Source organism: Centroberyx gerrardi, chromosome 4 (assembly GCF_048128805.1).
Source record: "Centroberyx gerrardi isolate f3 chromosome 4, fCenGer3.hap1.cur.20231027, whole genome shotgun sequence".
In the NCBI taxonomy this organism is placed as follows: domain Eukaryota; kingdom Metazoa; phylum Chordata; class Actinopteri; order Beryciformes; family Berycidae; genus Centroberyx; species Centroberyx gerrardi.
In genome coordinates this window covers 8963186-8979350 of record NC_136000.1, presented here as the reverse complement: position 1 = coordinate 8979350, position 16165 = coordinate 8963186, and the positions used below count along the sequence as shown (strand labels likewise).

General features: G+C 43.0%; 2 protein-coding genes across 2 annotated transcripts; both read right to left on the bottom strand.

Annotated features, from left to right (window-relative positions):
* Positions 1 to 632: 632 nt before the first annotated feature.
* On the bottom strand, positions 633 to 2651 carry LOC139912907 (dispanin subfamily A member 2b-like). Its single transcript, XM_071900830.2, has 2 exons — positions 2383 to 2651; positions 633 to 1819 (listed from the first exon to the last, which is right to left on the bottom strand). The coding sequence occupies exons 1-2, from the start codon at positions 2605 to 2607 to the stop codon at positions 1652 to 1654; spliced, it is 393 nt and encodes a 130-aa protein (XP_071756931.1). The 5' UTR covers positions 2608 to 2651; the 3' UTR covers positions 633 to 1651.
* An 11399-nt stretch (positions 2652 to 14050) lies between these two features.
* Positions 14051 to 15785, bottom strand: LOC139912908 (dispanin subfamily A member 2b-like). Its single transcript, XM_071900832.2, has 2 exons — positions 15498 to 15785; positions 14051 to 14467 (listed from the first exon to the last, which is right to left on the bottom strand). Exons 1-2 carry the CDS (start codon positions 15717 to 15719, stop codon positions 14315 to 14317), a joined length of 375 nt encoding a protein of 124 aa, XP_071756933.2. The 5' UTR covers positions 15720 to 15785; the 3' UTR covers positions 14051 to 14314.
* Positions 15786 to 16165: the final 380 nt, after the last annotated feature.

Genomic DNA, 16165 nt, shown 5'->3' with positions numbered 1-16165 from the left:
AGTTACACTTCCCCATTAATATCCACATCTCATTTAGGTCAGACTATATTAGGTGGGTTTGAACACATATTCGCGAGCATGTCTAGGTGAGCATGAGTGTGGGTGCATATGTATGTGTGTTCTTGTGTCCATCCCACCTACTCTATACCAACAGGGCTATAAGCCCGTGAAGGTTTCCCTGCATATTTCCCACCCCGTCAGCTATGAGATAAATAATCAGCCACCACGTTAGATGCCCTTGATCGATGCCTGATCTCAAACTGATAGGGCTGAAGGGACAAACCAAGTGTACCACCAAGTGATACGATCATTTGGGTCCTTCATTTGTAGTAACCACCTACAGAACACGTATTACACTAGGGTGCGGAAGCCAAGAGGAGGCGAGACATCACTGGCCCGGCTTGCACTAGGTCAACCTAGTCTTGTTTTTCAACCACCTGTTTTGTCTGTGAGGCTGACCAATAGAACAACAACAGCTGAGAGTATCAAACCCAACTGTACATTCACAATTTACAATAATTCCCAGTGTTTAAGCAAAGCTGACGACACACATAAGACAAAAATCAAGAAGACCCAACTAAGGCAACCTGCTTTGACCTATCCATGATTTTATTCATATGGAGGTAGCGCCACTTATTGACCAGTAGAGGTAACTGCCACAGATATAAGTAAATAAAATGAGCATGAACTGAATGAGCATGCAAAATGAAGGAAGTTTATGAACATTTTTCCTCCAAAAGGTCTTCCTTACAAAACCAACATATAGAAGCTGTCCACCTAGCAGCAAGCTTAAAAAAAAGAGCATCCAGTTTGGACAAGAATGAGTAACAATGGGAACAGAAGGGAGGCCACTTGCAAGAGTCCCTGTGATCTGTTTGTTTGTCTGACAGAGATACAAGTACGCTCAAATGATGTGACATCCAGTGACCCAGAAAGGCAACTGATAATGGTGCTGGAATCACAGCGCAAACTAGTTTAGGAGCCGATATCCATTAGTATATATTGGGGTTTGGAAAATGATTTGAGGGACAGAATTAAGGGACAGTAACTCACTTACGATGCAACTTCCTTCGATCCTTTTTTTTATTTATCTGAATTTAAAAACAAATTGTTGCATTGCAAGTAGCAGAGCGCAGGAGTTTTTTTCACTGTTTCACCTTTATGTTTTCACCTCAGTTGGAGAGGTCCTTTCAAAACATTATCTGTTACAGATTACTGATGATTGAAATTGTAATCAGACTATAATTTTGCACTAGTGTTAGCATTATCTACAATCAGGATAAAATATAAATTCAAGATGTGCAAAATGATGCCCCTGTCTGTAATCACACTACATGCTGTTACCCTTAAAAGTATCAGAGACACAGAGGGTTAGGAAGAAGACATTTATTGCACAATTAAACTGAATGCTCCTCCTTTTAAACAGAATTCAGCATGACAAACAGCTGAGACACAGGCCTGGTCTTACAGGACATCTGGATTCAATTACAAACTGCAAACAAATATATCAAATTGATTTGCAATGAAGATTTTTGTAACACCAATTAAAAACATAATACTGTTGTGTTGAAGGACAGTATGTACAAAAAAACCCACAAAAAAGTAGTGTGAAGTATAAACAGCAGCATGGCATGTTACAGCAAGAGGCAGGTCAATAAAACAGGATATCCTGCAAGTAGAACATGATCACGGGATAGAAGACGAAGAAAAGAATGATCATGGTGACCACCAGGACCAGGGCGAAGATGTTGAGGCAGAGGGCGATGGAGCCCTGCTTTCTGGCGCCCTCCAGGTCTCCTAGTAGCTTCTTGTCTCTAGCCTGGAAACACAACAGCATACATTGATTAAGGTGGAGTCCGAGGACCAGGATTATTAGGGTTTGGGATGCAAATAGCCCAACATTTTGGCTATTGGGGATAACCATAATAGCCAAAGTGTTGGGCTATTTGTCATTCTCAGCTACACGCGCGCACACACACACACACACACACACACACACACACACACACAAATCCAACGCCACTGAAGCAGGTTTTACGCTGCCAACCAAAGAGTCCAATGTCCAGGCAAAATATTCACAGTTTTTAGTTTTGATGGTTTATCCCAGAAAACGCTCTCTCGTCTCTCTTTTCTTTGGTTAAAAAAAAATGCTGGTTCTCAAACACGCATTATAAGAAACAAAATAATAATAGAATAAAAATAATACACCTAATACAAGTTTTTACTACTTTTTCCACCACAGTCAGTCAAGACGAGGCACTATTGGCCAGCCCCGCTCGGCGGTCGGGGGAAAAAAAGAAAACAAACAAACAAAAGAACAAATAGACCATATAGGCTACATGAAGTTTTCTGTCCTCATATGAAAACTGATAAACAACTTACCTTGACTGAGTAGCAGAGCGCCGCCAACCCGAGGCAGAAGGGGTTTCCGTACAGGAGGGAGCAGAGGGACCAGACGATGTGGTCCCGGGGCAGCGGCTCGGTGCGGTCGATCCTCACGGTGGTGTGCTGGACCACCGCGGGACTGCCGGTCTCAACGAGGAGGACATCACACTTATTCTCTTTTACTGGAACAAACGCTGACGGTTGAAGTGCTGCAAGCTTCATCTCGGCTGCGGGACCAGAAATAAGGCGAAAAACGATGATCTTCACTGGAGTGATGTTAGTGTATCGAGTGTGGCGCTTAGTTTCTACTTAAGTAGAGAAAGTTGGGAGGCGTGGCAATAACTTCCAGTAAATGTGCATGTCTTGTATTAACTTTGCAGTTCCTTGGTATAGTGACTTACAGTGTAAAATTGTACTGGGAATGAATCGGGAAATGATTACACAATATACTGACTGTATTAAGGAGTATTCTGCTCATGAAGTACACTGATAAGGTGAATCCAGATAAAAGCAGTTATCCCTCATTGAGACAGCTGAAAAAAAAATGTTTTCTGGGATAAACCATCAAAACTAAAACGTGAATCTTTTGCCTGGATATTGGACTCTTCGGTTGGCTGCGTAAAAACTGCTTCAGTGGCTTTTACAGTTTAGATTTGTGCGTGTGTGTAGATGAGAGTGACAAAAAAAAAAGTTTGTATCATCCCGTTTTGAACATAACATTAAACTTGTCTGTACGCAGCTTTAGTGAGGCTGCTGAAGCCCTCTGGACTAAAAATCCCGGTTCTGCTCTTCTGAGCAACTTAAAAAAATAAATTAAAAAAAAATAACTAAAACTAAAGAGGAATTGAAAAAACATTTGAAAAACTACATAAAAATAAAAACTAATGAAGAATCCCAAACTCTCTGGAGCATCATCCGCTACTTGAAAATATTTCATCTTTCTCATGCTGTGTTCTTATTATGCACAGGCATTTTTTTTTATTTTTTTTACAACTATTTTGTAAGCTTTTTTTTTTTGCTGACACAGCAATATTGTTTTGTATTGGTGTTAAATCGTCATTGCAACACACAGACCTTACATTAAATCTGCCATGATAGTTTATAATCCAGTTTGATTGCTTCACCAGAGTTGCGAATCCAGATTTCCAGTAAGAGGGGCCGGCCGTGCGTCATGCTGAATTCTTCTGAAAAGGCGGAGCATTCAGTTTGCGCTACTAATACTATTTTTTTTCCTAACCCATTGTGTCTCTTGATACTTTCAAGGAAAAGTTTCGACTCATTCGACTCTGTTAAATTTCAATTTAATTTCACACAGAGCCTGGACACAAGATCCAGGAAGATGCAAACCTGCCAGACACAAAGCAGTTTAAAAATTAATTCAAATGAAATTGCTCATAAGCTTTGATTATAAAAATTAATTGATACAGGCACTAAATATACATCTCATCTGAAAGACGTTCACAGATTGCATGTTAATAAACAGACCAATTATATACAGACAGGCAATTGGATAGGGAACGTTTACAAACATACAGACTCACATCTATATCAGGTCACATGAAAAATTAATATAGGACATGGATACATTTGATTTCAAAATGCTGTTTCCTCCCGTCGGTCTTTGTGGTTCTTATAGGCTAAAAGAGACACCTTGGTATCTTTAACCATGGTCAGTTACGTTGTTGTTTTGGGGTAAGACATGGCATTGGTCTGAATTAGACACCAGAGGCCTCATTTTTTTTCTTGTCAAGTCAGGAAATCCTGGTGAAATAATTTATTTTAACACTGCTGTTCTGCCAACTTCAATATTGACCATTGAATTTTGAAGAAAATCCACTGTCAGTCCCAACCCTGACACTAAAGGATTATTATTTTTTCTGTTTCATAATAATAATAATAATAATAATAATAGTAAAGCAAAAAATAAAGCAATTTCAGCTCTGGCCACTTCCCCTGGCTGCAACCCAATATCAGGAAGATGCCCCTAATATTTTGTTCAATCAGTGTAGTTTTACACATAATTCTAGATATTTAGGGAACAAAAATTATTCTTAATGTATCAATTCTCTGATTTATCCATAAGAGGCTCACAAGATGTTAGCTAATGCTCAGCAAATCATCAGGTCAGGTTGAGTTGCAACCAACCAACCAAAAATCAAATTTGCCGTTTTTTTCTTCATAGACTTCATGGACCCAAAACATTTCCCCAACACCTGCAGGGTCCACTTATTCCTTTTCAGTAGTGGTGGGACCCTTGAACTTTCCCATTGTTAGAACTTTTTTCGATAGGCACATTCCTAGAAGTTACAGTAAATCCAGGACAAGTGAAAACTAGCTTAGTGCTTTTATTTGCCGGGCCCATGGGACCGGCCTAGAAGAGTGAAAGTAGCTAACTGACTGACTGACTGACTGACTGACTACCCATTGTTGAAAGTTGCATGAGAAGTGGCATCAAGACCTATACAGTTATGGTGGTATACGTGATATTGCGTTGTTTGCACTAAATTGTACAAAGTGCCACTTATATAGTACATCACTACAATGCAGAGGGCAGTGTTACTTTCAGTCTATGGCGCCTGTTCTCAGACAGAAACTCAGGACCACGACGTACTATAAAAATATACTTTAATAGAACAGCTCATCAATACAGGCAGGCTGGGCTACGGAGAGCTCCTCACATCTCCCTGACTCGCCTCTCCAGTCCTAAGAACCAGAGAGGAACAATCCTCTCCCCCTACTCCGGCAGAATATCAGTTCCCCACAGGTGCAACCTATCATCCTAATAGATTAGAAAACATACATTTAACCATACGTTTAACTACTGACACCAATAATAATACCCCCCCCACCCCCCCTCCAAAAGCATAGCAATAACTTATTTAACTTCACGGATCCGAATGAATTGATGATTTAACGTTAGCAACAGAATCAAGAATGCAAATGAATTGAACATGTATTGGCCAATACAAATGTTAAAGTTAAAGATTTTAAAGTTAGATGATTTTATTCATATGGAGGTAGCGCCACTTATTGACCAGTAGAGGTAACTGCCACAGATATAAGTAAATAAAATGAGCATGAACTGAATGAGCATGCAAAATGAAAAAGGTCTTCCTTACAAAACCAACATATAGAAGCTGTCCACCTAGCAGCAAGCTTAAAAAAAGAGCATCCAGTTTGGTCAAGAATGAGTAACAATGGGAACAGAAGGGAGGCCACTTGCAAGAGTCCCTGTGATCTGTTTGTTTGTCTGACAGAGATACAAGTACGCTCAAATGATGTGACATCCAGTGACCCAGAAAGGCAACTGATAATGGTGCTGGAATCACAGTGCAAACTAGTTTAGGAGCCGATATCCATCAGTATATATTGGGGTTTGGAAAATGATTTGAGGGACAGAATTAAGGGACAGTAACTCACTTATGATGCAACTTCCTTCGATCCTTTTATTTTTTTTTATTTATGTAGCTCCCTCCAGTAATAGACACGATGCACGAGGTCATGGTTAAAGAACGGGGCTTTATTCCTATATCGAACCAACCCGTGAAAACTGGGTTGAAAGAGAAAATAAAAAAGACAATAAATGAAATGCATGTATGTATGTCTTGTAGTCACAATTCTTAATTCCTCTACAGCTATACAACAGGTAGCATATGTTAGCTAACACATTCATAGCATATGTAACCGTGTAGAAATTAACTTAAACTCAAACATACCTCGTAGGCTGCTTACTAAGAGGGGCTAAATCTTGCTTGCTTCGTCTTTGTCCTTATCTTCTTTCTTCTATGTTAGTATAATACTGTATATGTGTGCATATATGCTTGATAATTAAGCTCTTATGCCATTCTTCCTTTGTTTTGGCGCTTCGCTAGCAAGGTGTTTCATTTTTAATTGCGTGAGGAATGCTGGAGCGACAGAGATTAGTTCCGCCTCTAGGACTACTGTATTATAGGTAGGAACCAAAAAAAGGCAAGGTGCCAAACTAGAAACTTAACTAACAATGTGAGGCAGTTACATTCCCACCAAATCACAAGTGATTTCTTAGAACGACTTAGAAAGACAAACATACTGCATATAAAACATTAATTTAAAATACTAACTATCTAACGATGGACCAACCGATGGACTGACAGAGAGAAAGAGAGAGAGAGTATATAGATACTGGCATCTTCAGTCTGCTTCCAACAGTGTAACTGTCTTCTGGATGGGCCTCTCCAGGTGAACAGGTTTGGAGATGTGCTTTCCTTTTCCATCCAGGGTTGAGTCGCTGATAAGCAACTTGAGTCTTCTCACTCTTCCATCCTTTCCTGGGTACACTTCGATAACCTTTGCCAATTTCCATTGGTTTCGTGGTGTAACATCACCTTGCAGAAGAACGACGTCATTGACCTTTGCGTTTCTACGGTCCTTGATCCACTTCTGTCTGTGTTGGAGATTTAGGAGGTACTCCTTCTTCCACCGTGCCCAGAAGTTGTTGGCTAAGAGTTGAACTCGGCGCCATCTCTTGCGGAGGTAAAGATCTTCCTTGATGAACCTTCCAGGAGGTGGGGAGAGGATCGTGGACTTCATGGTCAGGATGTGGTTTGGTGTCAGGGGCTCTGGACTGGATGAATCATTCAGATAATCAGTGGTCAGAGGTCTGCTATTTACAACCGCCATGACTTCGTATAGGAACGTTCGTAGAGAGGAGCAGTCCGTGCGAATTTGTCTTTCCCAGACGCCACCCATATGACTTGAAGCTGGGGTGTTCATGATGAACTCACATCCCAATTCTTTGAGTTCTTCTTGATCCATCTCTTTCAATGCTTCAACAAACTCACGCCTAGCACCGACGAAGTTTGTCCCTTGATCACATCTTATCTGGCGGACTGTTCCATGAATGGCGATGAATGAACGCAGAGCGTTGATGAAGGCATCTGTGGTCAAGTCATCGAGCATTTCAATGTGTACTGCTCTGGAACACATGCAGGTAAGTAACAGTCCATAACGCTTTAGCTCTTTTCTCCCTTCCTTGACGTAGAATGGTCTGAAGCAGTCTATTCCACAGTAAATGAATGGAGGGGTTGTTTCCATTCGCTCTTCCGGGAGGTCTGCCATCCTTTGTTGTTCTGTGCATCTTCTGAACTTCCTGCACGTTGTGCACTTGTAAATATGGGATGATACTGCATTGCTGCATCCTAGGATCCATATGCCATTGGATCGGAGCTCATTCATGGACATTCCTCGCCCTTGATGGTGCACTCTCTCATGATAGTGCTTGACGAGTAATGCCGACACGTGACTGTCTCTTGGGAGGACAGCTGGATGCTTCACATGTGGATGTAGGGCAGCATGAGTTAAGCAACCTCCGACTCTGAGGATACCTTGGTCATCCAGGAATGGACTTAACTTGTGCAACTTGTTGGCCTTGTTTTTGATTTGTGTCTCCTTATGACACTGGAGGCACTGCATTTCTTGAGAGAGGGTTGCTTGTTGAACCGTCTTGATTATGGTCAGCTCTGCTTCCCTCCTTTCCTCTAAACTGGTGGCTTCACAGGACCTTGGCTTGAGGCCTTTGGTTTCCTTTGCACAACGCTTGAGTCTGGCGATAGCTTTCACCATTCTTGACCAGTCGGAGAACTTGTGTAGGCGATCTAACAGCGACCTTACTTCCCTTGCTTGGGCGTCATGAACTTTGGCCTTCTTGAGCTCTGGGTCACTACTTGCGATTTCTCCCACCTTGACTTCTCCACTTGGTAGCTCTTTCTGCCAAAGAAAGTCTGGGCCTGTGAACCAGTTAGAAGCTACAAGTTGCTCTGTGATGAGACCTCTTGAGGTGTGATCTGCTGGATTCTCTCCAGAAGCCACATACCTCCATTGCGCAGACTTTGTGCTTTGCTTGATTTGTTCCACACGGTTTGCTACGAACACATGAAATCTTCTGGCTTCATTATTGATGTATCCAAGGACAACCTTTGAATCGGTCCAGAAGAATTCTTGTAGGCAATTTATCTCCAGTTCTTTCTTGAGCATATCACTGGTGCGGACAGCTACCACTGCTGCTGACAGCTCGAGTCTTGGTATGGTTGTAACCTTAGTGGGGGCGACTCTTGACTTTCCCATGACTAAGGAGCAGTGGACTTCACTTGATGCACTGACTGCTCTGAGGTACGAGCACTCTCCATAGCCTGACACGCTGGCATCGGAGAAATGGTGGAGCTTGTAACGCTGGACCTTGAAGCTTGATGGAATGTAGCAAATCTTGATCTTCACACCAGCCAGGTTTTGCAGGTCTTGGAGCCAAAATTCCCACAGGGGTCCAAGGTCATCAGGTAAGGTGTCATCCCAACTGAGCTTGTCACGACACATCTGCTGCAGGATCTGTTTTCCCACCAGGATGAAGGGTGCCACAAATCCGAGTGGATCGTATACTGAAGCGACCGTGGACAAGACTCCTCTTCGGGTAAGTGGATTTTCTTTGACGACCACTCTGAACTGGAACTCATCAGAAGCCACGCACCACTGTAGACCGAGTGCTCTTTCCATGTGTAGTTCACCCAGTGCCACGTCCAGGTCTTTGGTAGCTTCAGCACATTCTTCTTTGGGAATTGTGGCTAGGACTTCCTTCCTGTTGGAGATGAACTTGTGCAGCCGGAGTTTGCCTCTGCTGCAGAGCTCTCTTGCTTCCTTCACTAGCTGGATTGCTTGGTCTTTGATGATACACCCCATGGTGTGGGATGTACCATGCTGAAGCTTTGCAGATGTCCTTTTCTGGGACCCTTTCTGCATCTCCGCGGGTTATGGTCTCGTCCATGAAGGTCTTGTAGTCTTTGTGGTATTGCTCGTTTCTCTCAGCTTTCTTTCTAGGCATCTGAGACGGTGGATGGCGCATACCTTGTTATCTGGTAAGTTGGGCCTTTCTTTCTTGAATGGCAGTGGCATTTCATAGTGACCATCGTCCTTGAGCCTGATGCCTTTTTCCATCTTTGACAGGAATCGGAGATCCTCTTGAGAAATGTGGCCGTCCTCTGAAGCTCTTTCGACAAAGTCAGATTCCAGCACCTTGATGACGTCTGCAGGTAAGACTACTTCCTTGATCTGTGTTCTACAGACATAGTGCACTTCGCTTGTGAGGTTTGACGAGGACTGAAGACCTGGCATCACTTGCTTCACGATGACCTGGTGACTTACTCCAATCGCGTCCAATCGCAAGTCTGTTCTCTGTGCAAAGGGCTGATTTTTTTCACCAGGCACCACTTGTCTTGGGACGAGAGCTTGAGGACAGTTGTAGCCAATTAGCAGGCCAACATCACAGCTTTGCTGAGGAGCGATCTCATCTGTGATGTGTTCAAGATGAGGCCATGCCTTTGCAGTCTCTGGTGTGGGAATATGATCTCTGTTTGCAGGGATGAATTCTCTTGAGTAGGTCACTGGCAGAGGGATTATCCTGTGTTGGGCTTTGATAGAGGCAGGTTTGGTTATTAGCAATCAATAATTAATAATCGTGAAATTATTAATATTCATAAAATTATTGACGGGAGTCAATAACGGGGCACCACCCTGGAATCAGGGACCAATAACCGAGCCTTCAATACAGTCTCAAAATGGCTGTTCACCCCAAATGACAGTGGTTAAGTACCACTGTACATTTATGAGTGAAGAGTATAGGGTGAATTCGTACACAGGCCCTCACAACCAGCCGTTATTGCAGCACATATGCACAAGGAATCACAGACAACTTCTCTTTAAAAGTATAATGGAGTTTATTTAACTTTAGCAATATCAATCAATAATCAATAACACTGCAGTTAATCAACAACTATTATACAACTATAACTATAGGTCTAACTAGCAAGCATAAAGGCACAAACAGCATATGGCACGTATGGATGCGTGCGCGTGTGTGTGTGAGAGAGAGAGAGATGAGAGAGAGAGAGAGAGAGAGAGAGAGAGAGGGCAAGATGGCGGACGTGACCACGTGAGTGGGACGTCTCGCGAGAGTTCAAGATGGCGGCTGTGACCGCGCAGTTTGAACAAAAAGGGCTTTGGAACCAAGATGGAGTTGGAGTTAGGCAGCTAAACCAACACCATCTAATTCTTAGGTAGCAATGAATGTGTAATGAGATGTGGGTGTGTGTATGTGTGTGGGTTAGTAAGAGAGAGAGAGAGAGGGAGAATAAAGGAGAAGCACTCAGGGTAAACCTAGAGATTCTACTCGCCGTCTAGAGACACAACAATAGCCTTTTACCACACAGGAACTCGGGGTACGACTTGGAAATAGTACGCCGGGTTACTGGTCTTTGAACTGGTAAAATGCAGTATATTGGCTCTATACGGTGGCTACTAACATGGATGCAAGCTCAGCGGCATGCAATTGAACACAAATCAGCTTTACATTAACACAATCAAATTAAGCAGCAAGCATAATGATTGAGGTATTATTCATACAGCATAATATGAACGCGGCGGTCCGATGCGCTTCCCAATACGCACAAATACAGCTTCTGATCAGTAAGCTTATTTAACACACCTATTCTAGTCTCTGCCCAGAACCAAAGCCTCTTACTTGGAAATCACTCTCGAGTGATTGGTGTGTGGTTGAGTCCGTCTTATTGATCCGAGGGGTTTTCCTAGGCGAATCTGCGGGACCGTTATCTCTCCCTGCACGGAACAACGGCCAGCTGGCTTTCCTCGTAGGCAGCGAAGATGTCAGCCAGGAGTCGACTTGGTTGAAGAAACGTATCCTTACGTTGTTTTCTTGGAGGGAAGGAGTGTCCTTAGCTGTATTCTCTTCCAGTCCACTTCTGCAGGTCTGCTACACACGGCAGTGCGTGTAAGGAATTAGAATGTCGGATACTCGAACAACTAGTCTAATCCTTCTGGATCCAACAGTGTTATAGCTAACACTAAACAGTCTGGTCTCGTCCCGCGAGTTGAAGACTGCGCCTCGGCTAAACAAAAGAACAGTTCGAACGTTTCAGGTACCACCTTGTTTAGCAACGGGGTCGCAATAAGGGGCGATGAGGAAAGGTATCTCTGGAATTTATACTCTTGGTGACGTCATGGGGACATCCCGGGGTTCGCCCGAGTCTCGGCCAATGAGAGGCCAGAGGTTGGGTTTCAGCCAGTTTGCACCTAGGTGTGAACTTCAGGGCCTGTTGGAATTTTGGCGCTGCTTTCCTTTGTTTAAGGTCCCAGCCCAGCGGGTGGGCTAGAGTTCAGGTTTTTGATTCCCTTGCTAGGCCGGTTTTAGGCTTTTAATCTTACATGTAGGCCGTTCCTTTGTTTGACCACATGGCCTAGCCCAACACCTGTCTGAGTAGAATCCTCTCACTTGTAGACCAGTCAGTTTCCGGCAGGACACGACTGTGTTTCTTGAAGCCATTGTGGAGAGCTTTAGCTGAACTGGTTCGTTCTTTGTGTGGAGAACCTTTACTGTTTCTTCAAGGATAAAGGTTGTGTCACTCTGTGTATCAAGGAGTGCATACACAAGAACTTCACAAGCTGGCTCACTTGTGGCTGACACCCACACTGGAATGATTGTGGACGTATGAGTGTCTTTGATATTCTGGACGACTCTATTTGATGTTGCCTCACGTGATGTTCTTGCTGCTTTATCTTGTGGGTGCTCCATCTTCCTTTCCCTTGACTTGTCACTGTGCCTCGCTCCATCAGGCCTTGTTGACATCCTTTCTTCCTTGGTGCGATTATCGTGGAGCCAAGTCGGATGTCCTTTCTCACACGTATCACAGATCTTTCTGTTTTCACAGTCCTTTGAGCGATGGCCAGACTTCAGACAGCCGAAGCACAATTTCTTCTCTTGAACAAACTTGACTCGCTCAGAGATCGTCTCATCCATAAATTTACGACACTTGTGTAGACTGTGACCTGCCTTCTCACAGAAGACACAGCTTATAGCGACAGCTTTCTCGTCTGAGTTGGTTGCCAGTACCTTTGCTCCAGGACCTCTGTTCTTTGAAACCTTGATCCTTTCGCTTTCACTTGGTTTTAGAGCGTGGAGAGATGTTATTGGGTTGCAAGCGATTTTGGCTTCACGTGTGAGAAACTTGACGAACTGGCTGAAGCTTGGGAACGTGTGACTTTGTTCTTCCACTTCTATGACTTTCCTATTCCATCTTGAGGTCAGCCAGTCTGGAAGTTTAGCAAGCATTTTCTGGTTCTCGTTGCAGTCGTTGAGTACTTCAAGACCTCCTATCTGAGACATGGCAGCCTCACAGCTGCGAAGGAAGTCGGCGAATTCCTGAAGTTCCGCACTGCCTTTGGAGCTTATCTTGGGCCATGCATCGAGCTTGTCTCTGAAGGCCTTGGCGATGAGGAATGGATTGCCATATCTCTCTTCTAGGATAGTCCACGCTGCACGATAGGCTAACTCTGTGCCTAGCAGGAAGTAGCTCTCTATGGCCTTCTTGGCGGGTCCACCCACGTGCTTTCGCAGATAATATATCTTTTCTTCAGCTGGTATGTTTTTTCTGTCAATTAGTGTCTGAAAGGAAACTTTCCAGTCGTTGAATCTGAGTGGGTCGCCATTGAACGTTGTTGGTTCAGGTACAGGAAGACGACTCGCGCTGATGGACTCTGCGAACGCTCTAACAAGAGCTGCTGTGCTGTCTTCTTGCTTTGGATGTGTCACAGCTTGTGGTGGAGAGTGGTGCTGCAACGGGCTACTTTCATGCTTGACTTCCTCTTCCTCCTTCAGGGAGACACGTCGATGGAGCAGCTTGTTTATTTCTTTGTCTGAGCATTCACTCTCACTCACACTGATCATATACTTGCTGTCGCGCCTTGGCAGCCTTTAGCTTCTTAATCGTCTCCAGTCGCTCTAGTTGTCTGCGCTTGGCTTCTAGCGCCCTTTGTCTCTCCGCATTTTCGGCCTCTTGTTTGGCTCGTAAATGGGCAGCTTCAGCTTCGAGTCTTTGAAGTTCTTCAATATGACGTTCTTGCTCTAGCAGTACTTCTAAGGTGGCTTCATTGGCAGCAACTTCAGCAGCAGCGTCTTGTCTGTTGGCAGAAGACAGGCTTGAATGTCTGGATGTGGCTCCTGAGTTGCTTCGAGAATGAGCGGAGAACTTGGTGCGGTGAGAGTTGATGCTTATTTTTTCAGAGGCTGCAGACTTGATTACAGACGCTGTCTCTTTCCCGTCTTGTTCTTCATTCCTTTGACCTTCACCCTTTCTTGTGTCTAGATGACCTCTTGCAGTCTCGATGATCGTCTTTGTTACTGCTTCACAAGTGTCTACTCTGCGACGTGTGTCATGGTCGGGAATGTCGATGTGCCTTAACTCTTCATAAACAAAGTTCAGATCCTTTGAGGCGTCGCTTACCTTTGTGATGTGTTTGTGCAGCAGGTTGTTTGAGCATTGTCCACTCATGCCACAATTTATCTGAATTTAAAAACAAATTGTTGCATTGCAAGTAGCAGAGTGCAGGAGTTTTTTTCACTGTTGAGTCTACCTTTATGTTTTCACCTCAGTTGGAGAGGTTCTTTCAAAACATTATCTGTTACAGATTACTGATGATTGAAATTGTAATCAGACTATAATTTTGCACTAGTGTTAGCATTATCTACAATCAGGATAAAATATAAATTCAAGATGTGCAAAATTATGCCCCTGTCTGTAATCACACTACATGCTGTTACCCTTAAAAGTATCAGAGACACAGAGGGTTAGGAAGAAGACATTTATTGCACAATTAAACTGAATGCTCCTCCTTTTCACACAGAATTCAGCATGTCAAGCAGTCTTACAGGACATCTGGATTCAATTACAAACTACAAACAAATATATTAAATTGATTTGCAATGAAGATTTTTGTAACACCAATTAAAAACATAATATTGTTGTGTTGAAGGACAGTATGTACAAAAAACCCCACAAAAAAGCAGTGTGAAGTATAAACAGCAGCGTGGCATGTTACAGCAAGAGGCAGGTCAATAAAACAGGATATCCTGCAAGTAGAGCATGACGAAGAAAAGAATGATCATGGTGACCACCAGGACCAGGGCGAAGATGTTGAGGCAGAGGGCGGTGGAGCCCTGCTTTCTGGCGCCCTCCAGGTCTCCTAGTAGCTTCCTGTCTCTAGCCTGGAAACACAACAGCATACATTGATTAAGGTGGAGTCCGAGGACCAGGATTATTAGGGTTTGGGATGCAAATAGCCCAACATTTTGGCTATTGGGATAACCATAATAGCCAAAGTGTTGGGCTATTTGTCATTCTCAGCTACACGCACACACACACACACACACACACACACACACACACACAAATCCAACGCCACTGAAGCAGGTTTTACGCTGCCAACCAAAGAGTCCAATGTCCAGGCAAAAGATTCACAGTTTTTAGTTTTGATGGTTTATCCCAGAAAACGCTCTCTCGTCTCTCTTTTCTTTGGTTAAAAAAAAATGCTGGTTCTCAAACACGCATTATAAGAAACAAAATAATAATAGAATAAAAATAATACACCTAATACAAGTTTTTACTACTTTTTCCATCACAGTCAGTCAAGACGAGGCACTATTGGCCAGCCCCGCTCGGCGGTCGGGGAAAAAAAAGAAAACAAACAAACAAAAGAACAAATTACGGAAGCATAATGCATTCACTTGAGAACAAATTTTTTGCCCTGTTTTTCTGAATTAACGAGATAATTATCTCAGAAAAACAGAGCAGAATTTTTTATTTTTTTTTAAATGCTCTGTTTTTCTGAATTAAGGAGATAATTATCTCAGAATTCTGAGAAAAGTTTTCATGGGAAAAAAAAATTCTGCTCTGTTTTTCTAAATGAACAAGATAATTAAAATAAAAAAAAATAAAAAATCTGCTGTTTTTCTGAGATAATTATCTCGTTAATTCAGAAAAACAGAGCATTTAAAAAAAAAAAAAAAAATCTGCTGTTTTTCTGAATTAACGAGATAATTATCTCAGAAAAACAGAGCAGAATTATTTTTTTCCATGAAAACTTTTCTCAGAATTCTGAGATAATTATCTCCTTAATTCAGAAAAACAGGGCAATTTTTTTTTTCTCAAGTGAATGCATTACGCTTCCGTAACAAATAGACCATATAGGCTACATGAAGTTTTCTGTCCTCATATGAAAACTGATAAACAATTTACCTTGACTGAGTAGCAGAGCGCCGCCAACCCGAGGCAGAAGGGGTTTCCGTACAGGAGGGAGCAGAGGGACCAGACGATGTGGTCCCGGGGCAGCGGCTCGGTGCGGTCGATCCTCACGGTGGTGTGCTGGACCACCGCGGGACTGCCGGTCTCAACGAGGACATCACACTTATTCTCTTTTACTGGAACAAACGCTGACGGTTGAAGTGCTGTAAGCTTCATCTCGGCTTCGGGACCAGAAATAAGGCGAAAAACGATAATCTTCAGTCACAAGTGGAGTGATGTTAGTGTATCGAGTGTGGGCCAGGCAGATAAGTAGAGAAAGTTGGGAGGCGTGGCAATAACTTCCAGTAACTTTGCAGTTGCTTGGTATAGTGACGTACAGTGTAAGATCAGGAAATGATTACACAATATACTGACTGTATTAAGGAGTATTCTGCTCATGAAGTACACTGATAAGGTGAATCCAGATAAAAGCAGTTATCCCTCATTGAGACAGTTGAAAAAAAAAATGTTTTCTGGGATAAACCATCAAAACTAAAACGTGAATCTTTTGCCTGGATATTGGACTCTTCGGTTGGCTGCGTAAAAACTGCTTCAGTGGCTTTTACAGTTTAGATTTGTGCGTGTGTGTAGATGAGAGTGACAAAAAAAAAAGTTTGTATCAT